The sequence below is a fragment of the Aegilops tauschii genome, chromosome 7 (assembly GCF_002575655.3).
Source record: "Aegilops tauschii subsp. strangulata cultivar AL8/78 chromosome 7, Aet v6.0, whole genome shotgun sequence".
Lineage (NCBI taxonomy): Eukaryota > Viridiplantae > Streptophyta > Magnoliopsida > Poales > Poaceae > Aegilops > Aegilops tauschii.
The window spans coordinates 608,766,807-608,780,572 of NC_053041.3; the positions used below are offsets into that span (position 1 = coordinate 608,766,807).

The 13,766-nt window shown below is 41.3% G+C and overlaps 1 protein-coding gene across 1 annotated transcript; it reads right to left on the reverse strand.

The window, feature by feature from the left end:
- Positions 1-11,958: 11,958 nt before the first annotated feature.
- On the reverse strand, positions 11,959-13,499 carry LOC109776351 (GDSL esterase/lipase At1g28600-like). The gene is made up of 3 exons (XM_020334993.3): positions 13,235-13,499; positions 12,939-13,151; positions 11,959-12,819 (listed from the first exon to the last, which is right to left on the reverse strand). Exons 1-3 carry the CDS (start codon positions 13,497-13,499, stop codon positions 12,182-12,184), a joined length of 1,116 nt encoding a protein of 371 aa, XP_020190582.1. The 3' UTR covers positions 11,959-12,181.
- Between the last annotated feature and the right edge of the window lie 267 nt (positions 13,500-13,766).

The following is a 13,766-nucleotide window of genomic DNA, read 5'->3' on the forward strand; positions in this document are numbered from 1 at the left end:
GGCTTTCTCCAATCCAAATAGCTAGAGCGGAAGCATTGGATGCAGATAATGTTTGACAGTATTTTTCAATCCAGTCTGGCTAATTGTATAAATGAACCGCACTAGGGTTTGATGTCACCATCAACCGTTGGACTTGAATTAATAGATGAATTTACCGATCTGGATTTTTTCGTGTATAACAAACAAGGGTAAGTGGTAATAAATTTCATATAAAAAATTATTTTTATTTCTTCAGGAAGGACTAGGAATTATATGCATAGAATCAAGCAAATGAACTCACCGGTTACTAGATGAAGCATAATTAACTTCTTCCAATTACTTCCATCCCGATTAAGTAAGGCCTGACTATTTATTAGATTGAATCGCGGTCCATATAATTAGAAGAATTTTGTTTTCACAATTGGAAGATAACAGAGTGTGGAATGGCTAGACCATATTGTCTGCTTCGGTAGACCCCCTCTAAACACAAGGACGGCTCAGATTAGCCCATACCTCTTCATAGAAAGGGGCATGATAGTCATATTTATAAATTCTTCGCCGTACATATACGCTAAACATTTTTTTTAGTCCATGAATGAACGCGCACATCCTCCCGCGATGGACCGGCCCATGCATCATGTTTTTTTATTTTCTAAAACAGCAAAAATAAGTATGTGCCGCAGAGGATTCGAACCGCACTCCAACAGTAATTAGCCCAAGCGCAATAACCAACTGGGCAACCAAACAGCTTGTGGTAGATATATTGTTTTGACTAAAAATAGAACACAGGAAAAGCGCACTATATCCTGTTTGGTTTTCTTTTCCTCTTTATTTTTCCTTTTCTTTATTTGTTTCCCTTTTCTTTCTTAAATGCGTAAAGATATTTAAATTCGTGAATTTTTCTTCAAAGTGGGTGAACTTTTTTCTCCAAAAATGGTGAAGTTTTTTTCCCAAATTCCTGAACTATTTCTCAAATCAGTGATTTTTTAAAAAAAATATTGAACTTTTTATAAAAATGATGAATTTGATTTTAAAAATCAATGATTTTTTTTCAAAATCGATAAACTTTTTTCTAATTTGTGAACTTTTCCGAAAATTGATGAAGTCTTGTTTTACTTTTTCTGATCAATGAGCTTTCTTAAAATCCAGTGAACTTTTTAAATTTTTTTGTGAACTTTCTTGAATTCCTAATTATTTATTTTAAAAATTATCTAAAGGTCAATAATCAAGTTGTAATTAAACTCACTCCTCTTTCTTAATGAGTGTTCTTTGAAATTCATCTTGGATGCTTGGCATGGTGATACTAGTGTGTGGAACAAATTCGAGTCCATTTTATTGATGTGAAAAAGTGCATCCAACCAGCCTACCCGAACCATCACCTTTGAACATGATATGCTTCTTGCCATGCACGAAATGACACCAAAACTTGTCAGTATGTGGCCATGCTCATGGTTGGCCTTCATGCAAAATTTGAAGGAATTCGGACACCTAACACACATTGTGTCACGTTCGGTAGTATTTTAGGATTTTTTTCACGGGAAAACCTTAGTAAATGCATAAAAAGTCAGAACTCAATGAAATTTATCATGGATGCTTTGCATGGTGATGTTAGTGTTTCGAAGAAAATTGGTTTCATTTTATTGGTGTGAAATAAAAGTTCAACCAGACTTGCCCTACCGACCTACTCAAACCACCACCTTTGAACATGGTGTGCTTCTTGCCATGCATGAAATAACACCAATTTTTGCCAGCATGTGAGCATGCCCATGGCAGGCCTCCATAAAAAAATTGAAGAAATTTGGACACCGAACGCTCGTTGTGTCACGTTCGGCTAGTGTTTTAGGGTTTTTTTCACTAGGAAAACCCTAGAAAATGTATAAAAGGTCAGAATTCAATGAAACTTATCATGGATGCTTGACATGGTGATACTAGTGTGTGGAAAAAAAATTGGGTCAATTTTATTGATGTGGGCATTTTTTGAAAGAAAAAGAATGAAGAACGAAAAACGAAAAACAACAAGAATGAAAAGAAACAAAAAAGAACAGTAAACCGGTCGTTGAATGATTTAGTTTCATTTTCCTTTTTCTATTTAATAGATGCTCAGAAATTTTAAAAGTGTCCGATTCTTTTATGTGAGCATATTCCTATTTAAACGAACAATAAACAAACATTTTTGTTTAAACGAACAATTTATCTATTTAATAGATGTTCAGAAATTTAATCATATTGATGTGAGCATTTTCTATTTAAACAAACAATTTTTTGACATATCTGTAAAATTCTCTTGAAATGCGAATATCTGTACTTTATGAACAAAATTTTAAAAAGCGATTTTTAAAATTAAAAAAAATAAGTGTGAGAATTTTTAGAAAATAAAAAGAAACAAAAATGGAAAAAGACAAATAGAAAAAACGAAAAAGAAATAATAATAACAGTACCGATTCAACAATGGGCCGGCCCAGCCGCGAACTGAAGTAGAAGAAAATAAAAAAAGAAGTAAAAACAGCCAAACATTAGGTTGTTCTAGTTGGTTAATAATAGTAATAGCCGACTGTCATCCCTATGGTGACGGTTATTATCAACTCACATGTTATACTACTAATACCCGATGGTATACTATATTGCCCGACGGTGAGAATTCAGCTCTTGAGTGCCCAGTTTAATATTTGCGTGTTCATTATAATGTCCAACGGTTTTCGCTACATCCATAGGGATTCCATGTAATGCCCGCGGTTCATTCTAATGTCCGACGACTTTTGTTACCCCCACGAGGATTACATGTAATCCTTGACAGTACATTGTAATATCCGACGACTTTTGTTACCCCACGAGGATTACATGTAATGCCTGACAGTACATTGTAATATCCGACGTAGTTTGCTACACCCATGGGGATTACAAGTAATGCCTGACGGTCCATTGTAGTGTCTGGCGGTTTTTGCGACGCCCACGGGGATTATAGGTTATGCCCGACGGTGAAATTTATTATTCGAAGGAGAAAACAAAACACTCACCTATAAGTGAAAATGACCGACAGTACATGTGTGACACAGTTATTTGAGAAAAAAAACACCCGACGGGGGATAGCAATAACCGCCAGTTGTTGGGGGAACACAGTAATTTCAAAAAATTTCCTACGCACATGCAAGATCCATCTAGGTGATGCATAGCAACGAGAGGGGAGAGTGTTGTCCACGTACCCTCGTAGACCGAAAGCGGAAGCGTTATGACAACACGGTTGATGTAGTCGTACGTCTTCACGATCCGACCGATCCTAGTACTGAAAGTACGACACCTCCGCGATCTGCACACGTTCAGCTCGGTGACGTCCCACGAACTCTAGGTCCAGCTGAGGTCGAGGGAGAGTTTCGTCAGCACGACGGTGTGATGACGGTGATGATGAAGTTACTGATGCAGGGCTTCGCCTAAGCACTACAACGATATGACCGAGGTGGAAATCTGTGGAGGGGGGCACCGCACACGGCTAAACAATCAACTTGTCTGTTCTAGGGTGCCCCCTCCCCACGTATATAAAGGAGGGAGGGGGAGGCCGGCCGACCATCTTGGGCGCGCCAAGGGGGGAGGAATCCTCCTCCTAGTAGGAGTAGGATTCCTCCTTTCTAGTCCTACTAGGAGGGGGAAGGAAGGAGAGGGGGAGGGAGAGGGAAAGAGGGGCCGCGCCCCCCTCCCCTAGTCCAATTCGGACTCCCTTGGGGGGGGGGCACCTCCTGGCTGCTGCCCTCTCTCTCCCGTAAAGCCCACTAAGGGCCCAATAATTTCCCGGGGGGTTCTGGTAACCCTCCGGCACTCCGGTTTTATCTGAAACCATCCGGAACACTTCCTGTGTCCGAACATAGCCATCCAATATATCAATCTTTATGTCTCGACCATTTCGAGACTCCTCGTCATGTCCGTGATCACATCCGGGACTCGATACAACCTTCGGTACATCAAAACACATAAACTCATAATACCGATCGTCATCGAACGTTAAGCGTGTGGACCCTACGGGTTCGAGAAATATGTAGACATGACCGAGACTCATCTACGGTCAATAACCAATAGCGGAACCTGGATGCTCATATTGGTTCCTACATATTCTACGAAGATCTTTATCGGTCAAACCGCATAACAACATACTTTGTTTCCTTTGTCATCAGTATGTTACTTGCCCGAGATTCGATCGTCGGTATCTCAATACCTAGTTCAATCTCGTTACTGGCAAGTCTCTTTACTCATTCCATAATGCATCATCCCGTGACTAACTCATTAGTCACATTGCTTGCAAGGCTTATAGTGATGTGCATTACCGAGAGGGCCCAGAGATACCTCTCCGACAATCAGAGTGACAAATCCTAATCTCGATCTATGCCAACTCAACAAACACCATCGAAGACACCTGTAGAGCATCTTTATAATCACCCAGTTACGTTGTGACGTTTGATAGCACACAATGTGTTCCTCCGGTATTCGGGAGTTGCATAATCTCATAGTCATAGGAACATGTATAAGTCATGAAGAAAGCAATAGCAACAAACTAAGCGATCAAGTGCTAAGCTAACGGAATGGGTCAAGTCAATCACATCATTCTCTAATGATGTGATCATGTTGATCAAATGACAACTCATGTCTATGGCTAGGAAACTTAACCATCTTTGATTAACGAGCTAGTCAAGTAGAGGCATACTAGTGACACTCTGTTTGTCTATGTATTCACACATGTACTAAGTTTCCGGTTAATACAATTCTAGCATGAATAATAAACAATTATCGTGATATAAGAAAATATAAATAACAACTTTATTATTGCCTCTAGGGAATATTTCCTTCAGCAGTTAACTTCGATTCTCGGTGATATGTTTCAATGTCCACATTAATAACATGTGGAATAACTGATGTTTTATTCTAGATAATTCCCGTATAACAAAGTTTCCATAAATTAATATCTAAAATTACTATTGTAAGTGCATTATGTTGTTTTCACAATTAACGCTTACAAAAATTGGCACTAAACAACAAAAATAGGATGGTTAAAAAATGTGCACTTACAAAAGTACCATAAGGAGATAGCCCTTGAGAGTCGGAAAGAAGTAGTTGTTGTCCCAGCCACGATTTATCTTCTTCGGCGGCGTCACCACCCAGAGTAGTGCTCGACTTAGTCTTTTATATACAATGTTTAGTTCTAGGTTGGGTTGTCACCGTGTGGCATAGGGCATCTTGCCATGGAGTATATTGCATGCCCACATTGGAACAGTGACTGGAGGCTCATGACGCTTGCGGGACCGGTGGTACTGGTTGCTGGCATGCAACACCAGTATTTTCTTAGAGATTCGATATCTTTATCTAGAGGTAAATACACTCAAAGTCTTAGAACTTGAATGCGACGGCCACTTTGTTGCATAAATTTGTAAAATATGTGATTCTAGTGGGCGTGCAAATACGGTCACATTTCGCCTAAGCGGGCGTATCTATTGTCTCCGTGGCACGCCAACATAGCCAGGCCCGCTGTCAGCCATTGCAACCCTACATGCTTGATAAAATTGCAGAAAAGTAATCAGTTTTCTTTCTATTTACATGAGAGCCCCTCAAATAAAATGGTAGGTTTCAAACCCATGACCCGTGGATAGTAACCTCGCGCGAATTGCCAACAGACCAATGATGATTCATGTTCAGTTCACATGACTAAATTTTATATCCTAGCAACCAATAGGGACCGAATAATTATAGACAAGATATAACCCAAAAGAGGTAGCTCCGCGGTGTGACCTCGTGGTCGCTCGTGCCTGAGCAAACTAACTATAATTGGAAACTGATTGTGTGTCAGTACAACAAACGTGATGATATTTTTTTTGAATAGCAAACGTGCTAATGGAAGTGTCCTTCCATACGTGATTCTGATTTGCACTTCTCGGTCAGAGGCATCTCCAGTACGTGACACAGTTTGGATGTACAAACGAATATGTGCATGTTCCACATATTACGTGAGCAAATTTTGTTAGTTCTCAGCCATTATAATTAGGATCCACAGCTTGTTTGCGTCGCTTTGCTAGGCTGTTTGGGAACGTATGTCATAGATAGGCGTAGTTTTCTTTTTTGAACAGGTACATGGCCGTGTAGGAATTGGACTCAACTCATTGCTTTGCATGGCAGTCTGGAAATCGTATGGGGTATGGAGACATCTACACATATGTACTTTTTAATAATATAATAGATTAGCTGTAAATGTGCCCCCCTTACTGAAGAAGATAAGAATCCATATGTGTTATGCAAAATTAACGTTGTCATCTTGTAAGCGCTCTAGGCATTGTCTAGAGGGTGAAAAATATGAGAACAAAAAAGAATTACTGGATTAATTTACAACATCCATCCTTTACTTCGTCCATGTCATTGTTGTTTACCCCTGGGAGTATTTTTAACATGCGTATTTTTAACTTGAAAATCTCTGGTGAACTGACATTTAGAGTACATTTGCTTGCTCTGTTAATTTTTTTTTGGGTTACTCCATCTTGCTCTGTTAAGTAAAATTAGATATGTGGAGTAGCAGCAGTAAGCTAGACCCTCCATCTTGCTCTGTACATAGTCAAAGCTACTCCAAGTTAGCAGCAATACTGTTAACTTTTCAATTTGCTTGGATTACATTTAAATTGTAGTACTCCAGTACTCCAGTAATTTTGCTTAGAGTATTTAACAAGATTGAACTGTATTTGTGTTGAGTAATTTTTCTTGGAGTATTTAACAAGATTGAACAAGATTTAACTTTTCAACATTTAACATTACTTTTCAGTAAGTATTCTGAACATGCTTCTGAATATTTGCAGATTCTGAACATGCAAGCAAATCTGCAGGAGTAAACAAGTTCTTGCAGTAGATATTGCAAGTGTTTGTTCTGAACATGTACTCTCACCGAAGATATTGCAAGTGGTCTGACAAGATTTTCTCAATTTGCAAGTTTACTTAATTAACTAGACATCTTGGAGTAGTTAGAAAATCATGAATTATTTGCAGAAATCCATAGAAGTATTGTACTCCAGTGTGCATTACTTACATAAACTTGCTTGCAAGCTTATTTTCTGACTTCCATATTCTGAAACTGAAAAAGCTTAGTTAACTTGTGTTAAGTTTCAGTAATATTCAGTGGAGTGTTTACTGCAAATTTTGAACATCACAGTAATTTCACTTGCTGTTAGCTGCTGTAGCATTAGGAGTAGTTTTACTGCAGTACTGCTTGAACTACTCCAAGCATTAGGAGTACTGTAAGGGAGTAAATGCAGGGCGAGGAATTTTTACTGCAAAGTAGGATTGCACAGGGAGTTGTTAGGAGTGGTAGATGTTGATGATCATAGTCAGGAGTAGTTTTGCCTTTGGTGATCATCCAAAAATGTGATGTACTATTGTACTTTGAGTGAAAACTTGCACTGTGCGGTACTTGATAATTTGCAAAATATATCTCAGTTTTCGTTGTTATGAGAATGTTATATGCATGGTTTCTGTTAAATCTGAAGTTCTGCAGCAAGTTTTCATCGTCGTGAGAATGTTATATTCACGAATTCACTTGATTATGTTTCTAACTTTTCATAATTTATTATTTGCAGATGCTGGCCTTCATTCTTCAAAAGTTGGGTGTACAGGAGCTCTAGGAAGAAGAATCCTGAAGAAAAACCACACCCAGAAATGCGTTTTAGCTCACTGGAGATAGTTATGTGCGAATCTAGTTACGTGTATATTTAGTTGTATTTTATAGCTAAATACCAGAATTGTACTATGATTGGCTGTTGTATGAAATATTATACTTATTGGCTCTTTTTGAGCCAAATTATCTAATTGCACAAATATAGAATTGACGTGTGGTACCCAAACAGCAATCCTGGTAATTGGTTCCCATTTGACTAGTGGGACCTACTTTAATATGGAAAAGAAACAAAAGAAAACTGAAAGTGGGCTGGAAAAAGGTTGAGGCCCAAAAAATGTGGACTATAAAAGGCTGTGGCCCAAAACATAAAAGTCTACTGGGCTTGGCCCATGTAGCTGACCAAACATGAAAGAAAAAAATAAATGGGCTGCATTACTGGGCCAGGCCCATGTAGAACACCGAATTGGACCGGGCTAATTCTAATCAATGACCTTTTCATTTGGTCGCAATTTTGCCACGTCAGATCCGACGTGGCCTGTGCAGACAGCTAGCGACAAAACAGAAGGTTGTTGAACCAATGACCTTTTGTTTTGGTCATTGCCTTCTACGACCTTCTCACAGAGAAGGTCGTTAATTTCAGTTTACGATGGCCAACTTTTGACCATCTGTTTTTTGTCACAAAAAGATCGCAAATGAAAAACAATGACCTTTCAGCGACCAATAGTGATGGTTGCAAGTTGACATATTTCTTGTAGTGGACAACCTCGTGTTCGGGACCGTGAAGCGTCAACAGGCAGTCTCATGCTCTAGCGCTGGGACAGAGTACATGGTCGTGGAAAACATCATGGTAGAGGCGTGTTGGCTGCGACAACTACTCCACGAGCTCCGACGGGCCACCAGACAAGGCGGAGATCGTCTACCATGACAACGTGAGCTCGATGTACCTCTCCATCAACCTTGTACAACATCAACGCACAAAGCATATCAATATCGATCTTCACTTTGTCTGTGAGCGGGTTTCTTTGGCAATGTGTGTGTTCTACAGGTACCATCTACATACTAGTTCGTCGACATCTTCATGAAGGGGCTCCCGTCGACCACCTTCCTTAACTTCTGGTCCAGCCTGAACGTCCTCAATGAACCAATTGTGATTGCGGGGGGGGGGGGGGGGGGGGGGGGGGGGTAGCCCCACGATGTGCTCCACTTGGTCTCGCACGTTGTGCATGCCTATACATAGCTAAGTATGTTTTTTTGAGGGGTGTAGCTAAGTATGTTGTTGTGCTTGGTATAAATCCCCTTAGTGGGCTGATCAATAGAATCATGGAGAGTCCTCTTCTTGAAATAAACCTAGGGTTTGATCCATGATGAGCTAGGCTACAACTGTCCTCCTAACCATCCATTGACTGGTTGGTTCTCATCTCTAAAAAACAACTGGATCACTCATAATATACTTATTATTTCCATAGTTCTCTCAAAATATGCTCATCTAATATGGTGATCGTTAAGATGATTCGTCAATTCTCTTATGCAGCGTCCAAAAACACGTTTTACATGACGGCTTCGGCTATTTATCATGCATGCACATATATATAGGGGAGGGAACTTGTGGCTCTCGGGTGCTGGTGCACCCGATATGGAAAAAGGTAAATAATTCAAAAAAGGTTAGGAAAATCTTACATGTCCAACATTAGTACCCATATAAAAAATTTCGCGAAAAAAATGAATACTATATACAAGTTACTGTACATGAACAGTACACTAGGAAATTTCATTTTTTTTCTCGGGTCACGGAAGTTTATTCCTGCCCTAAATTTTTTATACGGTTGAAGGGTAGGACAACTTTGTATCAAAAACAAAATCAAGAATTTTTTGACTTTTTCTGTAATTACTAAATTGTTTTCTATTTATCAGGGGCAGCAGCACCCGAGTGCATCAAGGGATTTCCCATATATATAGGCGCTTTTGCTATAACATAGACGCCTGAATTTTTTTTTCTTGTACAATCAATTTACTTTTTTCTTTTCTTTTTCATGCGCGTTTGCGTTTGTTCTTTCTTCTGTGTCGGTTTTTCCCTTCTTCGTGTGTATATGTGGGCGTGTGGGTTTATGTGTGTGCTCGTGCTTGTTTTGTGCATGTGAGTGTCGCGTGTGTGAATCCATGTGTGTGTGCACGTGCGATATCAATGCGAAACGTAAAACCATCTTCGATGTGTTCGTGTGTGTACATGCGCGTGAGTCGAACTGTCAATATCAGATGAGGCGATTAATCTCCAAAGATAAATGCAAGTATTATGTAATCTGTGTGCACGAGGAGAAATCAAGATAATTTAAGTCAATAGTCGGCCCATATACAGTGCAAAATTATTTTTTTTGCGAAAAGTGCATAAATTAGTTAATGCCATAGAAACCCAATCTTATCTTTCACAACTCCCCCGCAAAAAAAATATCTTTCAGAACTCGATATATTTAGCAATTTCTGCAAAAGAAAATATATGTGGGAAACGCTTTCCATATAGGAGGAAACCATCAGGCGCTTGCTGGGCCGTTGATGCTAGCACTCTCATCCAACGTCACCTGCTTGCCCTATATATATACTACTCCCTCCGTTCGTTTTTATATGGCGTTTAAGACAACTGGTTTTGAACTGTTTAGAGCACTGTCTAAACAGGCTTAAACATCTTATATAAGTGAACAGAGGGAGTATTACTATCTCCTTACCACATGTCCCCAATCCACGATCATTAAACCCTAAGCACATGTTGACGCTGCTGCTTCTGATCTCCTCGACGGCGTTGGTCTCGCCAAATGCAGAGTGTCGGCAATTCCCCACAAGCCGATCTGATCTCATGCCGCTGGATGCCTCGATGACTACGAGTCATCCTCTCCCGTCATCCCGTGGTGGCGAGGAGGCAAGCAGATCCGATCTCGTGCAGCCGAACGCCTCCGCGATGACGAGATCGTCTATCCCCTCATCCAGTGGCAGCAAGGAGGGGCATTCTACGGGAGGTAGCTGCCGGAGCAACGAATCCAATGCCGAGGACATCAAGCGGGCAAGGTCTCCACGGCCCGCAACACCACGCTCCATCTTCCCTGGCATGTTGTCCCGCCGATGACCATCTTCCACGGTTTCTTCACCAACGGTGTAGAGCACTCCACATGGAGCCCCTAATGCATGTTCCTCCTTCACGTCGTCTAAACTTCTTGTGGTCGTCGCCGTTCCCATGCCGACGACGGCCCCTACGTTTAATCATGGGTCGTCCCAATGAGTGCTTCCATGGTCCGGCTGGTAGGTCCCTCGCGCATGTACAATCTCCATCAAGGTGGACCATGGTGACACTGCGCCAAGACAAAGCTTGCCCCGTGACCATTCTTGTATACTGAAGCAAATTCGGATATCACAAGAAGCAAGCACTCTTTTTGTTGGAAGCATTGTTTCATTCAAAGAAAAAAAAATCGACAATGTCATATTCTTTTTATCTTTTCGTATGCAATATTGTAGATCTGAGGTAATATTTGTAACTTGGGACACTATTTTCTTTGGAAGCATGTTGATGGAAGCAAATGTATTTCTTTTCTACGTTGTAAACAATTTTTATTCATATCTTGGAAGCAATCTCGTTGAACAAGGGAAAAAAAATATTCTAGGTAGGAAGCAAATTCAAATTGGATTGGATTCATCACAGTTGGAAACATTTTTTCTCGTATGGAAGCAAACTGCATGACCCCTAATTACACGCAGCGCTAACAGTAAGAATAGACGAGATTATTGGAAACAATCAGGGATTGTTTCCTAAAAAGGGTACTTCCATTGCTAAAAAAATGCTTCCAACCATGGAAGCAAGAATATTTTTTGTTTTTCGTGGAAGCAGTATCGTGATGCTTTTCAAACAATATATAATTCGACACAATCTTGTTGTGTTCACCAATTGATGGAAAGCTAAATTACTACGTGTAAGATGGAAAAAATCCACATCGAAGCAGTTCCTTCGGAAGCAAAACTGAATAAAATTGGAAACAACATTTTTTTCAAGTCCGCAAATTATATCGCGTACAATGCCTATTTTCTACAGTTACTACTCTCCTTACCGTCGGAAATTTGTTGCCTAAATATATGGAGAACATTGATTTAGTTTCCTAAATAACAGAAGTAATTATTAGCACGTAATCAGCTCCGGCAGGTTTTAATTTTAGAAACTGCGCGTGCGCAGGGGCCTGCTCATCTAGCGGCTATACACACTTCCATCCAACGGCTTGCTACTGGTCTGATAGGAAGCTATGATCAGTAGTCTGATCCCTAGCGGTTCCCACTATATGCTTTGGCCGTTGACAATATCTAAAACAAGACTAGCCAATAATGCTCGTCAAAAAATAAAGACTAGCCAATAATGCAAGTCTTAATTTATTTTTATTTATCCCACTGTTGCACTTTTCAATACGCATGTGGTACAAAGTAACAACCTCTAATAAAATATAAGAAGTCACCAAAAAAACGTCTTATATTTTTGTTACAAAGGGAGTATTCATTAGCCACGCAATAATTATTCAAATCTGAAAATGAAGGAACTGTATTCTCCTAGCAAGTGTGGAGCAACGGGGTGTCCGCGTACGGGCCGTTGAGCACCCCATTAGCGATGACATTGTATGCCTTCTCGGTCATGTGGATTTGGTCCCAGTTGGCAAACCTAGATGGGTCGGGGCAAACCTTCGCCTTCTGGTTGCACTCATGGCCTGTGCCATATGGGCCATCGCCACCACAACATGCCACCAGAGGCTTGTCAATGCCATTCCTGAGAGGATTCTTGACAAACTCCATGAAGGCGCCATAGTAGTCGCCGTAGATGATCTTCACGCCGGGGTTCTGCGACTTGAGCATGCTGATCTTTTGTTTCAGTAGCTGGTTGTGCATCTGGGAGAATGTGTTGAACCACTTGAGGCAGCCGAACTGGTCATAGTCCGTGGACGTGTTGCTCTTGTAATCTCTGAGGTAAACCGGCACGCACCCGATGGGGAAGTTCCCAGGGACAAGGATAGTCTTGGCACCGAGCTTGATCACCTCTTGGACGCCGGCGCCTATGCGGGCAACCACGTCCGGTATGTACTCCTGGGCCGTGTCCCGGCTGCGCGTACGATCGAAGAACCAGAAGTTGTAGTCGTTGCCGCCGATCTCGCCAAAGACAACCAGGGATTCGCTCAGGAGACTCTTGGTGGCAGCTGATCACAGACAAAAAAAAAGAATAAGTTGACCAAGAACACAATGTGCATGCAGACATGTGGCCTAATTAGAATATGATAACCTGACTGTAACGTATGTTTTTGCATGCGTTACGTACCATCTCCCGGAGCAATCCGTGCGAGCACTCTCTTGAAAGAAGCGAGCTGATCGTCGAGGCACCCGCGCGACAGATTGAAGTTATACCTTGACATGAAGTACTTGGGGTTGAGCGCAATAGAGCCAAACACGGCAAAGTTGGCACCGGTCGGGAACTTCCCCGTCTTCTCCTCGGGAGTGCTAGGCGGCAGCAACGGCAGGCCCAACGCTTGCGCTGACACAACATCAGGCACCAAATTTAGCATGCACACGAAATTCAAACTGTTCGAACACACATGCATGCATGTACGTACTCACCGTAGAAGTCGATGATGAGACGCCCATCGGAGGCACGGCCCATGGGGCGGTGGAAGTAGGTCTCTCCATAAGGGGGCACAGAGGGCGGACCCGGCGGACCATTGCGGGTGATGTACGCGAAGTTGCCGGTGTCGGTGATGGAGTCGCCCAAGGAGAAGATGCGCTTGAAGCAACCGCACGACCCTAGATCAGCGTTCAGGAGCAGGACGGCAAACACGAAGATGACTGCAAGGGAAATGGAGCAGTGGCGATTGGACCTCCCCATCTTAGCTATCTAGCTAAACAGGAGAAGAGACAGACGCTAGCTCTCTGGTTACAAATACAAGTCTTCCAGATCTACGTTTCGTTTAGTATTCAAGATGGGTTCCCTTCATCCCCATTTATATTAGAGCGTTATGCGGTCCAAGTGCGCATATTAAGATGACTATCAATTTAATTAATGCTATTTTTTAGCAGTGTATCTTACTACCCCACAATTGTTTCCCTACAGTTATATCTTTGGTGCCTCGTCGAAGCCGTAGGATTAGAATCA